The 16,370-nt window shown below is 36.8% G+C and overlaps 1 protein-coding gene across 6 annotated transcripts in view; it reads right to left on the bottom strand.

Annotated features, from left to right (window-relative positions):
- The window catches only part of CEP112 (centrosomal protein 112), a 204,123-nt gene that overhangs the window by 154,915 nt on the left and 32,838 nt on the right, over positions 1-16,370 (bottom strand). For all 6 annotated transcript variants that reach the window (XR_010073347.1, XM_063352596.1, XM_063352598.1 and 3 more), the window contains 8 exons: positions 14,093-14,179; positions 12,088-12,187; positions 10,797-10,915; positions 8,473-8,616; positions 5,557-5,711; positions 5,094-5,223; positions 4,021-4,113; positions 3,157-3,216 (listed from right to left, as the gene is read on the bottom strand). Coding sequence is in view for 5 of the 6 variants with exons in the window: in XM_063352596.1 (XP_063208666.1) it covers positions 3,157-3,216; positions 4,021-4,113; positions 5,094-5,223; positions 5,557-5,711; positions 8,473-8,616; positions 10,797-10,915; positions 12,088-12,187; positions 14,093-14,179 (888 nt within the window). In the remaining variant the exon portion in view is untranslated. The remainder of the gene's footprint in view (positions 1-3,156; positions 3,217-4,020; positions 4,114-5,093; positions 5,224-5,556; positions 5,712-8,472; positions 8,617-10,796; positions 10,916-12,087; positions 12,188-14,092; positions 14,180-16,370) is intronic.

The following is a 16,370-nucleotide window of genomic DNA, read 5'->3' as shown; positions in this document are numbered from 1 at the left end:
GATAAACACACCTCTTACGTAGATACCATACCCTAAAGATATTCAGAGTTACAAAAAACTGAAGCCCTCTAATTCACCTCTAAATACTTGTATTTTTCCCAGTGCATTTCAGTTACAATTTAAATTTGAAATACTATTTTAATTCCTATTAGTATTTAACCAGTGCAGAATGAAAATGCCAGCTTTCAAGACCTCACAAGGAACATACCCTAGCAATCTGCGAAATTGCTTCTGTCCCTGTAAAGTAATATATTCGCAAAAAACATTGACCGAAACCTGACTCCCCATCGCGGTTTAACCCCAGCCAGCGACTCAGACCACGCAGCCACTCACTCACTCCTCCCCTGTGCCCAGAAAGGCAGGGAGAAGAGGGAGAAGAGGAGGGTGGGAAAAAAAAAAAAACAACACGTGGGTTGAGAAAAAGGTAGTTTAATAAAAGAGTAATGGAAGACAAAAATAATAATAATGGTAAAAGAATACACAAAGTGAAGTGATGCAACACAAGTTGCTCGCACCACCCCACTGTCGTCCTGAGCAGCGACCGCAGATCCCAGCCCCCCGGCCAACCCCCGTTTGTTCGCTGCGCATAGTGTCTGTGGTACGGAATATGCCCTTGGCCAGCTCGTCCTGTCCCTGCTCCCTCTCAGCCTCTATGGGAAGCTGCAAAAGTCCTTGACTCACTATAACCACGACTTAGCAACAACTAAACGATATGTGCTATCAACATTCTTCTCATACTAAACCCAAAACACAGCAGCTACTAGGAAGAACAGTAACGCTACCCCCGCTGAAACCAGGACACTCCCACTTCCTAAATTCACTAACCAGGAATAGACATTTTTATTAAAAATTCTTCTCTCTGGTACTTCTGGATCAAGAGAGGAAATCAGCTTCAGAATTTGGCAACCTCCCAGGCATGGTCCAAACCATGGGCTTTCATAATATTGTTTGCCAAAAGCAGATTAAGTACAAGAGCTCGTTTTGCTTTTGTTTGCTCAAGTAACTATGCGTCAACGTGACCTACTAACCATGCTTTTCCTTGCTGGATGGGGAACACAGGAAATCCTTTAGTCACCTACAATCATTTGCAATGTTACATGCTATTAAGTCACTACAATAAAGAAAAATGTATTTTAATAAGTGTATAGTCTGAAGCACAAGAGTATAGTCCAATGAAAAAACAAATCTAGAGATTCTCTACTGTAAGCGGTTCCACATAGGTGTTCGCTACATGGAAGTCCAAATACTTGGTTTGAAAGAGTCTCCAAACTGATGGGTTGTCTCTCAGAGAGTAAAGAAGGTATTGTCAAACCTGGTAAAGTTATATATATTTAGCAGCTGGCTCAAGAATGGCTCTCAGGAATAACCTGTCACTGTTCTTATGTTTAGCTGAATGTTTGGAAAACAAGCAGCAGATTATTTATAAAACCAGGTGTTTCCTTTGCTTGTAAAACCATTTAGCCTAACTGGTTCCTGATTCAGCAGATAAGTGCATTTAGTCAAACAGTGACATTTCAGGTTACTACCTATTATTTGTTTGATGTTTAAATATCCTAGCAGGCAATAGCCACTGTAGACTAATAAAGATTATTAGATAATGGGTGGGTTCTTAAGTGAACAGATTGCACCAGAGACTTCATGATTCCTTTACTTGAAGGCAGGCTTGGTTTAGTGTTTTATGAGCCAATCCATACTATTTTACGGATTTATATCCATAGACTGTTTACCTGTATTTTTCTCCTCCCTTCTCAAAGATTTGATTTCAAAAACACAGTAACACCAAAATTTATGAAAGGCAAACTGATGTAAAGTTACCTCTTAAAAAAAAGGGTCTACTTTCTTGTTCACTGATAGAGTTACAACTTCAGTGTCTGCGCTTACTGGTGTGGAGGGACTGCTGACACGCTCTCAGCCCACGCTAAGGAGCACTCTCCCAAACGATCCTCAAACTTCATTCAAGATCCACACAGCCCAGGCACCGCTGCGGAAATGTAATACGGGTGCATCCACCTCACTGCCCAGAATCGTAAAGTTTAACAGTGTGGATGTGAGCCTTTTGAAGGCATTTGGGCTTGGTGCCTGCAACACTACCAGCAACATTTAGTCTGTAGTTATCTGCAGAGGAAGCGATGTATTGCAATAAAGCAATGTCCACTACACTTCAATAGCTAGAAGATATGCAAATTATGCCAATATATTTTTATTTTGACCTGCAATATTATTCCAACCCTAGGCTTTTCTTGAGGCCAACATTCATAAAAACCATGACTTGTCTAAAAAGACAAACGTAGGCTAGGATTAGACCAAAACATATATTGGAATGAAAAAGTATTTGACTTCAAGGCAGCAAAAGGCACTAACTCAAACCAAAAACTCACTACAATTCACGTTGCAAATGCTTTTACCAAGTGACAAGTAGCTATGATCACAATTCATTATTTTATGTTATAAATTTGGAACATTTGGAAATGACATGTTTGAATAACACATTCTTTCAATTAAATAGGCATCGAATGCACCCTCTTACTAAACACTGCGTGAGTTGAACATATAATGTCACTAAAATGGAAGTTTAATTGGAAACCTATTGATGTTTGAAGTCTAAAAGAGTAGACAGTATTTGCAAAGTGCTTTAAGATGAAGTGGTTTTGATGAAAATTACATTTTTTAATTTAAGCTTCTGAGGTAAAAACAACGTATGTTGACAATATCTAGAGAACACACTCAAATCATGGAGAAGTATGGAATAAAGATATATTGGGGAAAAAGAAGTATGGAAGAACATACGAACACTGACAACAGGTCAGGCTAAGTTCAATGCAGTTCATTATCTTTTCTCTCACAGCAGTTAACATCAGATGCCAACAAAAGCAGCGCATACAAACAGGACAGGCGTACAGTGGCACTTCTTTGGTAACGCTCTCCCCGCCTCCATCATTTGGCAACGGGTACCCAGAATGAGAGGCGATACCTCTGTACTTTAATAGCTGTACTTAAAATCTTCCTTGAAGTTGGCCAATTATTTTTCCAATCCATGACAAATGCTTGAATTCCAAAATTTACTTATTTGGGGATTTCAGGATTTAAACCGTTAGCTTCTGCCCATCACAAAATTGGAAATGTGCATAAGATGTTATATTGTCCTGAAAACATTACCTGTTTTTCATATACACGCTCCAGGTGAAGTTTGTCCTGTTGAAGCTTGTATTCTTGATCCTGCAAAGGAAGAGATGTGTATTCTAAATAAACAAATCGCATTTTTCTTTCATTTAAAGCAGTCATTAAACACACATACATTTACTATTTTATAGAATGGTCCCTAAAAATTAAAAATCCCCTTTATATCATCATTAAAAATTTTTTTGACATACAAAAACATTCAACCAACAGCAAAAATATCCACCCATAACAAAACTCTCAAAAGTCATGTTTTCTAAAGAGAAACAGCAACTCGTTCTCCTGAGCTATTAAAATGCCATTCTGTACTACAGCAACTGTGAAATGAAAGACAGAGGAGGAAAAGGAGGTTCCAAAACACAAACAGGATTGGTACATGACACGGATGTGGAACTCGCCCTCCTGAGACAGGAGGATTAAATTTAAATATCTATGGGATGACAGAATATTGAACTGAACTGTTAAATAGGAACAAAAATAAAACCAATTTTGAAACTTACTTATAAAATGTTTACAGTTTAGGAAACAAATTATATTTGTAATTCTTTGACGTCCTTCTCTATAATCCATAGATGCACAATGGTACTGTTTTAACATGTGAATTACAATAAGCTGTCAAAAAGTTCCTGTGAACTCTGCTTTTAGCCATAAAGTGATTTCTTTCAGTCATACTTTTGAAATTAACCTTTAAGCATAAGGCGACACTTGATACATTTCTATGAAAAAAATACATACAGGGATGCATGTTCTATATAAGTGCATTTTAGTACTGCTCTAAACATTCAAATCGCTGGAAAACGCAAAAAGGGCTGGTCGTTCTTGAGTAAGAAACGCAGGGCTCACCCTCAGCTCTTGCTGTCTTTGATGTTCTAAATCTTCTAACTGTTGTTTTAATAGAGACACACTATGCTGCAATTCTTCAATCGCATCAGCTGCCTGTAGGGATTTAACAGAAAAAGGAATTTTTGTGCTTTATTCCTCATTAGCTCTACAGATACGTCTTTTGTGTTTTTAAATGTATTTCCCAAAGGTGCCTGGAATTTGGAGAAAATTACTAACTTAAGGAAAAAAAAAACCAACACCTTCAGATACATCACTTCTGTCCATCTGGTGAACTTCGAAATGTAAACAAAACCACAGAAAAATAACTGCTCATAAAAAAAAAACTTGGTACTAACAATTGAAAGAAAGAAAAATACCTTGTAAATTGAGTGAAGTATCATCAGAGTTCCTAGAACTCCAGAAAATAAATGCAAAAGACCCCATTTGTCCTATAGCTCTAAGGCTTAGTAGATGGTATTTAAAACATGAGCCTTTTCTACAATTATTTACCTTGAAAATTATATTAAATGTATACTATATATCTACCTATGCAATTGGTAGATATCAACCTGATAGATGCTTTTACAGACACAACCCAGAATGACTACATTTTGGGTGGAATGTAAGCTTGCAGAATTTAAAAATTATTTCTTAAAACACATAAATTTTTAACATAATGTTCCACATTAAGAGTCCTGCAAGACAGTTTATTTCTGGAAAAAAAATATTTTCCCTCATTGAGGAGGTCTTACAAAAACATTAAGTCTTTAAGTGTGCTGAGGTCCTCTGGTATCTGGAATTTTTAAAAAAGCACAAACAAAATCAGCATATTAATTGTGCCTTACCTGAATCAGCTATGGAATACCACCTGTATGTACACGTACACACCAGAATTATCAGCCAACTTCAGATGACTTCTCAGTCAAATTTGGAAATTAAAAATAAAGTCACAATTTTTTTTTAAAACTTCCGCACATGAATAACTTAGGGAACTGAACAGTTCCCTGGATTCATTCCTAAGCATTATATTTATATTGAGGAGACCACTTAAAGAATAAACAACATTTTAATGTTTATTATATGTGGAAGCATACCTTTGCTGCAGAGAGAGCATGTTCCTGTTTTATAAAATTTACATCAACATCAAATTTACTTTGTAGTTGCTGGATGTTCTCCTCGTATTCCTGTATAATACGGTCCTTGTCTTTCTGAAGTAAGCCATGCCTACAAGTAGTAAGCAAACAGAATATGGAAATTGCTTTCATGTTTTGGCATCTTACCCGCTCAGTATCAATTCTGCAGAGTATGCGAGTCTGCCGGTACCATGTGCTCATTGTAACAGAATGAAATGCTTATAAATAATGGAAAGATAACATACACCTTAGGAGGGGCGTTTGGGTCGATTCCAAAATGAGTTTTACATCAATTAATACATTTTTGTGACAATTTTCTAATGCCGATTACCATTCATTGAGTTCTTGAAATAGAACGAATAATGTTTGCTTTTAGAAAGTCCATATTCTTCAATGTTAGAAACAGCAATCGCTATTTAATTACCTTGCTTTCACTTCCTGAAGTTCAGTGCACACCGCCTGGTAACGTTGTTCTGCATCAGTCTTTTCTTGAGATAATTTTTGACGCTGTAAATTACTATTTTCAGCCTCAACAGTCAACTGCTGGACACGAGCCTCCAGTTTTTTGACCGTCTGGTTCTAAAAGAATGGGTCATTGTTGAGAAAACACCAGAATAAATTAGGGTATACCCCTGTTGTTATTCAGTAGCCTAGAGCAACAAGATTCTTTGGTGGTCCAGCGGCACAAGAGTTACAATAGCAAAGATGTCATCAATCATGACAGTAAATTCTATGTTGCGTATAAAAAAAAAAAATATAAGTAAATCTTCAAAATATGGATGTCTACTTCCCCCCCCAAAGTAACATGTCTTCTCCCCTAAGCAAAACAATATGTGCAATTGATTTCTAAACTACAAATGTTTTAAAATGAGAGAGACAACAGATATTTCTATGGAAAACTGTAATGGATGATAATACACATAAAGCATTTTTAGACCTTCCATTAACCAAAAAGTATCATCTTATCACTAGCAATGCATACAACCTGCATGTGGGAAAGAGTATTTGAAGAAAAAAACCTACATATACATAAAAAGATTTTACTGATCATTATGGTGAGGAGCAGCTATAAAAGTCAGCTATAAAACATGTTAAACTATAGAGCATCCAGTGAAATCTGTAGCTCTTTCATGCCAAAATATTCTTCCGAGTACTTTTAAGACCATCATATGTTTACAGACATAAATATATATATATATATATATCAAATTTCTAAACTAAACCAAAGAGCAATGCACTTAGGTTGCTAAAGAATTACAGATTTTAAACAACTGCCTTTTATGAGCACACTTTGGCAAAACCACATCCGAGGATGTAAACAATGAGATAGAGTAATATCTGCTACAGATCTGGAGGATCTAAGAACAAGGTTATAATAGAAATGCTACATTAACAGTCTGAATGCTATCTAGGTGCGTTTCAAATCAATTATCAACTATTAACTAAATAATTCATCAATCATCTTGAACAGCAAGTATGTCGTCTCCATCTTCTTACTGGAAAATGGAGGCACACAGAGAAGGAAAGTGTTATACGCAGGGAGAACAGCAAACCCATATCAGGCCTGAGAGTGCACTCCCCAGGTCTCTGCTGCTACACCTTTCCCTAATCCACTTCTCCATATCATTTGCTTAATTACAGCGATTTCCTTTCAACAAATAACAAGCGTCTATCAAAAGTTGTGTCTTTTTCCCAGAACTTCATCTCCTAATGGAAACAATTTTAAAAGCGAGCAGAATGAGACCAGGCAGGTAGCACACGACTACTCTACTATTTCCCATTCTTCCTTATATTTATGTTAATTTGCACGGAAATGAGAGAAGAATTCCTCAGGAGCCTGGAGTCAAAAAATAAGACACAGCTGTCCTTCCAGGATATACGTATCATAGTTATTTTTATATTAACGAAGGTCCAAAGATGAGAGAAATGGAACAGTATTTTCACCCTCTGTTACAGTAACATAAAATTCCAACTTCAGGCATCTCAAGTCAGTGCCCCAACCGTCGCAGAATTCTTACGTGGGCCTGGAGCAATGCGAGAACCGCACACAGCCAGAACGCTCACCCCGACTTCGCCAATTGCCTTGAGATATTTCATGAACGCGGCACAGCAAACTTCTCCATCAGTGCAAAGCTAGCTGCACACTATGGGGTCTTCTCTGTGGGGGGTTGTTTGGGTTGGGTTTTTTGGTTTGGCTTGTTTGTTTGTTATTAAAGAACAACAAAAAAGAAAGAGGAAAAAAAAAAAAAGAGTCGTACCTAACATATCACAAAATATCATAATTCCTCCCTGGCCCCCCACCCCTCAGGGAGGTTAATACTTGTTCTATGGTATTAGTTAAATTGTTCAGCCAGCTTCACTTGCTAACAGCAACGCCATTCTTGACAACGTGAAACGCTGAACAAGAAAACTCTGAAATACCAACAAAAAATAACAAAAATCAGGAGAGAGAAAGAAAGAGAAAGAGAAAAAAAGACAACTAATTTCCAGTGACAGTCTAGTCTTTCATCTTAAGCCCTGCCTTGAACTCTACCTTGTTTAATTATTAAATCAGAAGCTGCTCAGCAAGATCTGTCTACTTTTGATGGTTCTTAAATTCAATCTTGCTGACAGACTGTGTCCATTTTTCTCTGTATTTACTGTTACCTATGACATGATCTGAATGCTAATTTTTAAATTCAACATTCATTAATAAAGGAATAAATTTTGCTTGACATTGTCTTTTCAGTCATTCAATTTTCTTTATACCTCATCCTGATAAAAAGTACAGGATGCTTTCTTGAGGATACTTGTTAATGTTTTGCTCTTTACATCATTTATATAGCAGGCTCAAAATCCAGATTGTACCTGCTTACGTGTTTCTAATTATTCTAGGTAAGAAATACAATAAATTGGAATGATACAATTATTACTTTAAAAATCCTTTTTATTTGATCTTTAATCTAACAGAAGCATTTGATCATTTGAAGAGGATGTGGGTAAGAAGTCATGTGCATCTGTGAAAATAGATGTACTACATAAATCCCTTTCTACAGTGTACAAACCTATAGAGGCAAAAGTTCCGCTAACTTGAATCAAAACCAGCGAGGAATCCTAGAAACAGTCCTTCGCCACAAATATATATTGAAGGGCTGAACTTCAGTGAATTTTATCCAGGGGGAAAACCCCTTGGTTGGACTGGCTGCCAGGACACTCTTCTCTCCCAAGACAGAACAATGGCATTGCACTATCAAAAACATGTCTCAGTTCAACAGTATTTATGTACGCTTTTGCACAAATGCATGACATTTGAATACCGCACAAGACGCTTGCTCTCATGACATATTTACAAAAAACTTACAGTAGACTTTATCTGTTCCAAATAATCTTCCTCCATTTTGCCAAGACGCGCATTGGTGTCCTCAAGCAGTTCCTGCATATCTTCCGTGTGCTTCTTCCGAATATTGAACTTCTCCTTCTCCATCTCAGCCACAGCATTGTGAAGCTGCATCACAAAAATGTTACCGAATAATAAATGGCATAGAAAACTAGCATTTATAAGTATTATATTATTATAGTATATAAACAGAACAACAAGCACAGGCCACGCTTCTGTCCTCTATAATAAAACTATATCATTGTCTCACTAAATAGGTCTACTGTGACTCTGGAAAGTGGTAATTTAGAAGTAGAAGTGTTTTCCCCTCTTTTACTCTTCCGATTCTCTCCCCCACCCCAGCTGGGGGGAGTGAGTGAACGGCTGGGGTTAAACCATGACAAGAAGTCATTTAAAAATGTACAGAGGGCACAACTTATCTGTACAGAACACTAAAACACATACAAATTTTTGCCATTCTCGCTATTCTATTTGTTTACATCTTTAACTGAACACCCGTGACCGTTGCACAAAATTAATGAATTTCTATCAGAGAAGCACTAATACTCTCTCCAGACACTTACACTGCCAGTTTATCTGCCTCTCAGTTTGTAAGAAGCTGGAGAGCCTTGACTATCTGCTTGTCTAATAAAAGGATTATTTGTGTCATTGCTAACCCTAGATTTATATTCTAAAGGCCAGTGACCTCCCTTTCTAGTTAAGGGGCCTCAAAACTAAATTTTCCATCTATACAATAGTAAAGAATAATGCCATGTCAAATTAGCATACAAAACATGTACGGCGCATTGGTTGTATAACAGCTATTATGTACTTCTCAAGTTTCTAACAAATCCATTTCATGGCTGACAGAGAAAGCTACAATATATAAAATAAAAGCATCATTCTAAACACACTGCTAAAATCAGGTTAATTTGCAAAGCATAGATTCTTCTCTCCAACATACAGTCTAGCAAAATCATGGAGGTGTCTGTGAATCTGGACCATTATCTAACAAACAGACTTCAACAGCGTGCAGGAGCTTAACATAAAATTTTTCATCCAAAAGATAAGAACGCTAATAAGTTATTATTATAAGTATCATGTATATACTGTGGTGTTCAGAAGATTTGCTAAATTTGTGATACTTTTAAAAATAAACTGGGAAAATAAACAAATCAATATTTAACCTCCAGGTATCTAAGATATAACTAAAACCAGGAATTCTGGGAGCGTCTCTACCTCCTGTACAACAGACTATAGTAAGGTTTGCGTTATTGTCAGCAACACCTATTCAAACGACCTGCATGTGTTCAAAGGAAAAAATACACAGACCTAACAGGATAGAAAGTTATAAAAACATTGCACTATTAACTTCTACTATATTTCCATCATACTTCCCATTATCCACTTTTTTCCATAAAATACATGCTCCTATTTCACTTCTATAATCTCATTAAGTTAAAATTAATATTAGCATTTTTAATTTGCCTTCTTGTTTGCACACTGGCATCACTGATGACAATTAGAGCTGTAGGAACAGCTCTTGCTAGGTAACTGCAAAACGTGGGCTGACCTCGGGCTGAAAATAATGCTTCTCTAAAACAAAATAAAAAACCCCACCTAACACTGAAACCTCAAGGTCTTAAGCACAAAGGACAAGATTTATGATTTATCTCTTACAAGACAAGAATTAAAACCAACATCACTTCCAGATGCAGGGCTGCAAAAAAATTAAATTAATCAGCGTACATCATCTATGAAGGGAGGTGGTTTTGCCCTTTTTGTGACCCTCCCTCTCCTGAGAGGGGTAAGCAAGAGAAATACTGACAATAATCTGGGCAAAGGTGAAGCTGTCTTGCAACAAACATGCTTTTCTCTCTGCTTTGCTGCTGTCTTGAGTCTAACAATAAATAAAAATACATTGAAGAATTCATGACTCAATGCAAAAATAATAGTTCAAAGGAATCACCGTGGCAGCAGGTAGCAGCAGGTTTACCAAGATTAAAATTCCATGTCAGGTCAACCAGAAATAAACACTTCCCTAATATACCCAGAGACTTGCCAAGAGGGGCGGATGAACCCCGGGAAGGGAGCGACCAGCTGGGAGGGGGCGGGTACGGGGGGTGCAGGTGTGCGAGCACCAGCAAAGAGAGTCTTGCAAGATTATTCCAGAAAAAAATTAAATCAGCATAAGAAAATACCACTAAAAGTAACATATTCCTTACATTTATTTTTTTTAAGTGACAAAATGTATTATCCGAGATATACACTGTAGGAGTCTTTCAAAGAGAGCAAGTATTAGTCATTACCCTTTTCTCCCACTCATTGTTCAAAGAGTCATTGCTTTGCTCACACATCTTCTTTAACTCCACGATCTGCTTCTCTTTTGCTTCTCTGATGACTTGTGACTCACGAACAAGGGTCTGAACTGTCAAAAATGGGAAAATAAACAACCATTCAAGAGATACCTTTGGGATTTTTCAGTGTTAGCAACGCACACAATCCAATTACATCAGTTTTCCAATTGACCTGGCTTTCTGATGGTTTTTAGCTTAACACACTTAGATTCTGTCTCACTAAAATATTACAAGGTGTCCTCTCTTCTCTACTTTATTTACAAAATATTTCATAGTGAGTTTTCCTTACTCAAGCAGTAAATATACGTCAACAAAATTCTGCACAACCTAAAGAAAACGCATAAGAAAACGCATATTGAACCTGATTTTATGTGCGTCCTTAGGAGAAAAGGTTCTCGTGAAGACTGAATGCTCAAGATACAAAACGAAATTAAGGTCCCCAACTTAAACTGTAAATGATTCTGTCAAGAATTCACAGTCTGACAAATTTTGTGACAAATAAAGCAGGTAGAAATTCACTTTTCAAAAGCGACTGATGATTTTCACTATCTGGCAAGAGTGTAGGTGACGCTAACACAACCCATTACAGCTGAGCGCGACCACCAGCCCGCCAACAGAAGCACCAGATCCCTGGCTGGAATTTACTTTCCCAAGGAGCAGGAAACAATATACATGGAACTCTCTCCCTTTTTGTACGTAGATTACCAAACTTGTGTATTATTTTACATTGTGGTTTAGTCCATAGTGTAAATGGACTCCAAGGAATTCTAAAAGAAACTAACATTCAGAAACTGCTGACAAGCCGTGTTCAGGCCAAGTTTTGTACTTAAGACATATTTAAGACGACTACCCGTGTTTGAAATCTCTTGCCGCAATAGTCCTAAATAATACATTGTGGTTTGACTAAAATGTACCGAATGTATAAATAAATTAACCTTGAGCCAGAGATTTGAAAGTTTGAAATAAGTGGTCAAAATACTTCAGTATCATCAAAGAAACTTTTTTTGGTGACGCTCATAAAACCTGTAAGTATTAAATAGAACAAGATCACGCTGCCTCTTGGAAAATTTGGTTTGGAAACTGTACAGCAACAACTACTGGACGAGCCTCTAAAAATCTAAAGGCGAAAATCAGGTCAAGACCTGCAAAGGAAGCGTAAAGGAACACATAAGCCCATAGCCACGAGAAGGATGCAGTGCAGTACCACCAAGCAGAAAACAACAGCCGTGAATATAAAAATCACCTTTTTTCTCCAGTTTCTTAATTGCCTCCTCAGCTTCATTTTGTTTGTTTTTGTAGAGGGACTTCAATGCCTCTATTTCATCATTCTTTCTATCCAAAATCTGTAGAGAAAATTCACAATACTTTAACAAAAGTCCAAAACCCCCAAACTACCATTGGCGCACAAAATAATATACACCGGTCTCCATCAAAGGAGCTGCCTTCAAGAAGTGCTTAGGTCATGCAGGACTAAGCGATTAAATCTAAGTAATTTTCACAGGTAAGACTGACAAATCATAAACGAAGGATTGATTTAGATAAATGTAGACAGTAGATTAAAAAGGAGTTTCATGTTTTAGGAGGGTCTTTTTGTTTTCTTTTAAACAGGCAAATCCAACATTGCTTGTGTTGAGTTTGGAAGTTTCATGGTGCTACTACCGCAAATAGAAAGGATTTGTTTCCCTTCTCATATTTATGTTGCCTAATACTATTTAAAAGCATCTAAAATTCTGCACAGGTTTAAGAAAGACTTAAATACTTGGTGAACTTCATTACACTCTTTTGTACTTCACCAATTGCAATTCTTTGCACATATTCCAGAAACAATGGGTTGGATAGAGCGAGTACATGAGGTGTAACTACATTCACATTTCTGTGCGTGCTGATTTTGGAAAAAAATGCTCGAATATTTGCACACTTTGAGATAGTATTTTAATTTAAACTTCGTGTTTAAGATAAACATTAAAGTTACAGAAATTTTATAACAGTGCCCCAAATCTCTCATCAAGCCGAAGCTTTCATCTTAAAACAATATTACTCCATCTGCATTAAACGGTTTGCGTCTTTAAAGATTAATATGACACTATTTAACCTTTTCTAAAATATTCAACATTATTAAACAACTTCAAAAGACGGAATTCTAACATCAGTCAGAAAAGGATGACAACTCAGGGATGAGAAAGCATTTGACTATTCCTTATTCTCACAAAGCTGTTTCCTTTAGACTCTCAGCTTTGCTAACTAGTTCTGCGGGCAGACTTTGAGAACAGATCAGCCAAACATGCACCTGACCAAATATTAACATCCTTTCAGGAGGCTTTGATGCGTCGTGGTGTTGTGTCAACGAACTTCCTCCAAGACTGTGACTCAGCCTTAAGAAACAAAAGCCAGAGGTGCTCAGTAACGCAAAGCTTACACGAGGATAAGCCGTGACGATCCTGACGCTGAGCGTTTAACTCCCATTACACTCCTGGGATCAGAGAGCTCCAGAAGGCACTTAGGACCTCGCAGACTTCGACCCCACATGTTCAAAACACGGTATTAAAAGTAACAGTGTGGTCTTTGACAGTCTTTTTGTAATCTTTCCAAAAGTGGTGTTATGCAACACAATAAAGACAAATCCAACTTAACCCAAAGGAAGTATATCTGGTGTCATTTTATTGCTGTGAAGAATTAAAAGCCACATATAGCTTTAACAAGGCAATAACATAAATAACAAAGTGTTTATTGACCAGCCAGTGCTTTAAGATACAGTGTCAAAACAGAGACACGAGAACCAGCGCTACTGTCGTATTAGTAGGAACATGTGTGATATACTTGCAGATTTTCCTACTGTTTTCTTGCATTTTGTCCATGAAAATTTGTTTTAAGTATATTTGCTCATATTTTTCTATAACAGGAGTGCTTCCTCTCTAAAAGAAAAATCCCCAGATTATGATTTCATCAGCATGTGAATCCACAGAAGCTGTCAGGCGGGTAAAATAGCTTGTCTTGTTCAAATAAACAAATCATTTTGTATTTTCATCTGCTTTCTGCAAGTGTTTTTCCGTTCCTAAGTTTTTCATCATAGAATATTCTGCATTCCTATCAGCTTCTACAAACCGTTACCTACAATCTTACTTTAAAGGAATATTAACTGCAATCATGAAGAAGTTAAAGTACAACTGCAAATTATTTATTTTAATCAGACTCTATTATTTTGCTTTATATACCGTCTTTGGAAAAACAAACATACAAACACTTCTTACCTTTTGAACATCAGTATCATGCTTCTGCTGTAACTTAAGTTTTTCTTCATGAAATTTACCTTCTGCTATTTTCATTTTCATGTCCAGCTTTAAAAGCAAAATAAAACACATACATAACTTACTTAAAGAATAAATTACACTAATGACCTTTGCATAACTTTTAAATTATTCATTTATGTCTTTGAGAATGCAATGGGAAGACAATAGCAAATAATTGCTACAAAAAAATCTATATTCAGTTTGTCAGTATTTCAATATTTATTTCATAAAACTGTTACAAAAGAACTCAACCAAAAATATTTATTTAGAAAATGAATTTGTAAGATGTTTTAGTTGGCAATAAAAACAAGCGCTACTGCCCAGAAAAAGCTATCATCCTTTATTTAAATAAACACTTAAGAAAGAAACTTTTAATATTCCTGTTAATATACCAAATATGGTAAACTCGCTTTTATTCTTAGGCAGGTGTTACATTTACACAAAGAATGTCCTTTAGTCCAGATGCATGTTTATTTTTGTTTGTTTTCTATTATTCAGAGATTTCACATTATAAACACGTTTCCTTTTAAAGCTTACTTATAATGGGATTAAGGATATTGCTGCCGAATTTGATTGCTAAAATACATTTCCTGCTTCAGCTTGTGTTTGTTCAAAGTAGCGTACTTGAACCCCTCCGACACAATAGCACATTCCACTCCTTATAGTCCCAGGTTTTCATCTTGAAAATATTTTTAAGTCTCTTGCGTAGTTTCACTACGACATTAAAAACTGTCTTCAGGACTCTGCAAATATGAAAGGTATTTTGTGTTTCTTAGAGTTTTCTAAAAAACAGAAGTGACCCCTCGAGTTCAGATTCAGGCTATTCCTCTTCTACATTTAAACACTTCCACTGTTCAGAAAGCAAAGCAGACAGAAACGTTGCCCCAGAGCGACAGATCCAAACGACCTCCCCCTCACTTCAGAAAGGGATGACCAAAATCCTTGGAGTGAGAGTACCAACGTCTCACCAGAAGACGTCTTTTAGCATTCTGTTGGCAACAGAAACATTTCTGTTAGGCTTTTGGATGCTCGAAGAGCCCGTGGTGCTGAGATCCACCCAGCTTGGAGCTGGACACGGGACTCCCACCACCATCTAGTTATTTTCAGTTCTCAGATTTTTGTTTAGCTCAACTAAGAACCTGACTTCTAACCCTCTCAACTGAGAAACGCTAAAGCAACAACAAGCATTATTCATTCCGCATTTATTTTTATTCCTTTGACTTATCAAAAGTAGTTATTCAGGCGTGAATCTTTATCTAACATATACAAACAATAAACACACTGCAAATTATTAATTTCTTTTATATGATTACTTTGTATTATATATTTCTGTTTATTGTGACTTGAAAACATCACTATGTTATTGTGACTTGAAAGTGTGAGCTACAAAAATTTACGTCAAGTCAAAAAGGCAATTTTAGGAATAAATTCCTTACCCTGAGGGCGGTGAGCCCCTGGCCCAGGGTGCCCAGAGAAGCTGTGGCTGCCCCATCCCTGGAGGGGTTCAAGGCCAGGTTGGACGGGGCTTGGAGCAACCTGGGCTGGTGGGAGGTGTCCCTGCCCAGGGCAGGGGGTGGCACTGGGGGGGCTTTAAGGTCCCATCCCACCTGAACCATTCTATGATAAGACTCCTCAAGAACTAAAAACAGAAGAAACAAGAGCAGCAAATCCTTTCAGTTTCCAGACTCCACATCCACTGATACCCCAAGTATATGTCTGCTTATTACACCACTTCCCAAGGCTAAATAGGAACATAGTCTTATGCAAATTAGGGGGGGGGAGTTACATTGACAATTAATCCAAAGAAAATAGATATTCTCAGCTGTCAGTCATCTCTTTTATCATCCAAAAATAAGCATCATGATAAACATGCATGTTATATTCATAAAATATACACATATGTATATATGAAAAGAAATATATGCATATATCCCTCCAAAGTAGTGACATTATAGAAGAAAATCTTAGTGCTACGTGATAAATAATTGTTGACTTAAAAAAAAGAGCACAGTAATCCGCTTCCAGATAGACAGTTTGTGAATATTTCATAAGTAAATATGAGGTCTTGTAATAACACAAATACTAGAAACTAAACATGAAAGAGGCTCCAGTCTACTTGAATTCCATTAAAAGCTTATGAATTACTGATGTATAGCTATTGCACTTGCATAGCTATTAAACCCGCACAAACACGTTACATTTAAAAATCATTAATAAAGTGAGAATGTCGTGGCTGATG

The sequence above is a fragment of the Chroicocephalus ridibundus genome, chromosome 14 (assembly GCF_963924245.1).
Source record: "Chroicocephalus ridibundus chromosome 14, bChrRid1.1, whole genome shotgun sequence".
Lineage (NCBI taxonomy): Eukaryota > Metazoa > Chordata > Aves > Charadriiformes > Laridae > Chroicocephalus > Chroicocephalus ridibundus.
This window is presented reverse-complemented; position numbering and strand designations above follow the sequence as displayed.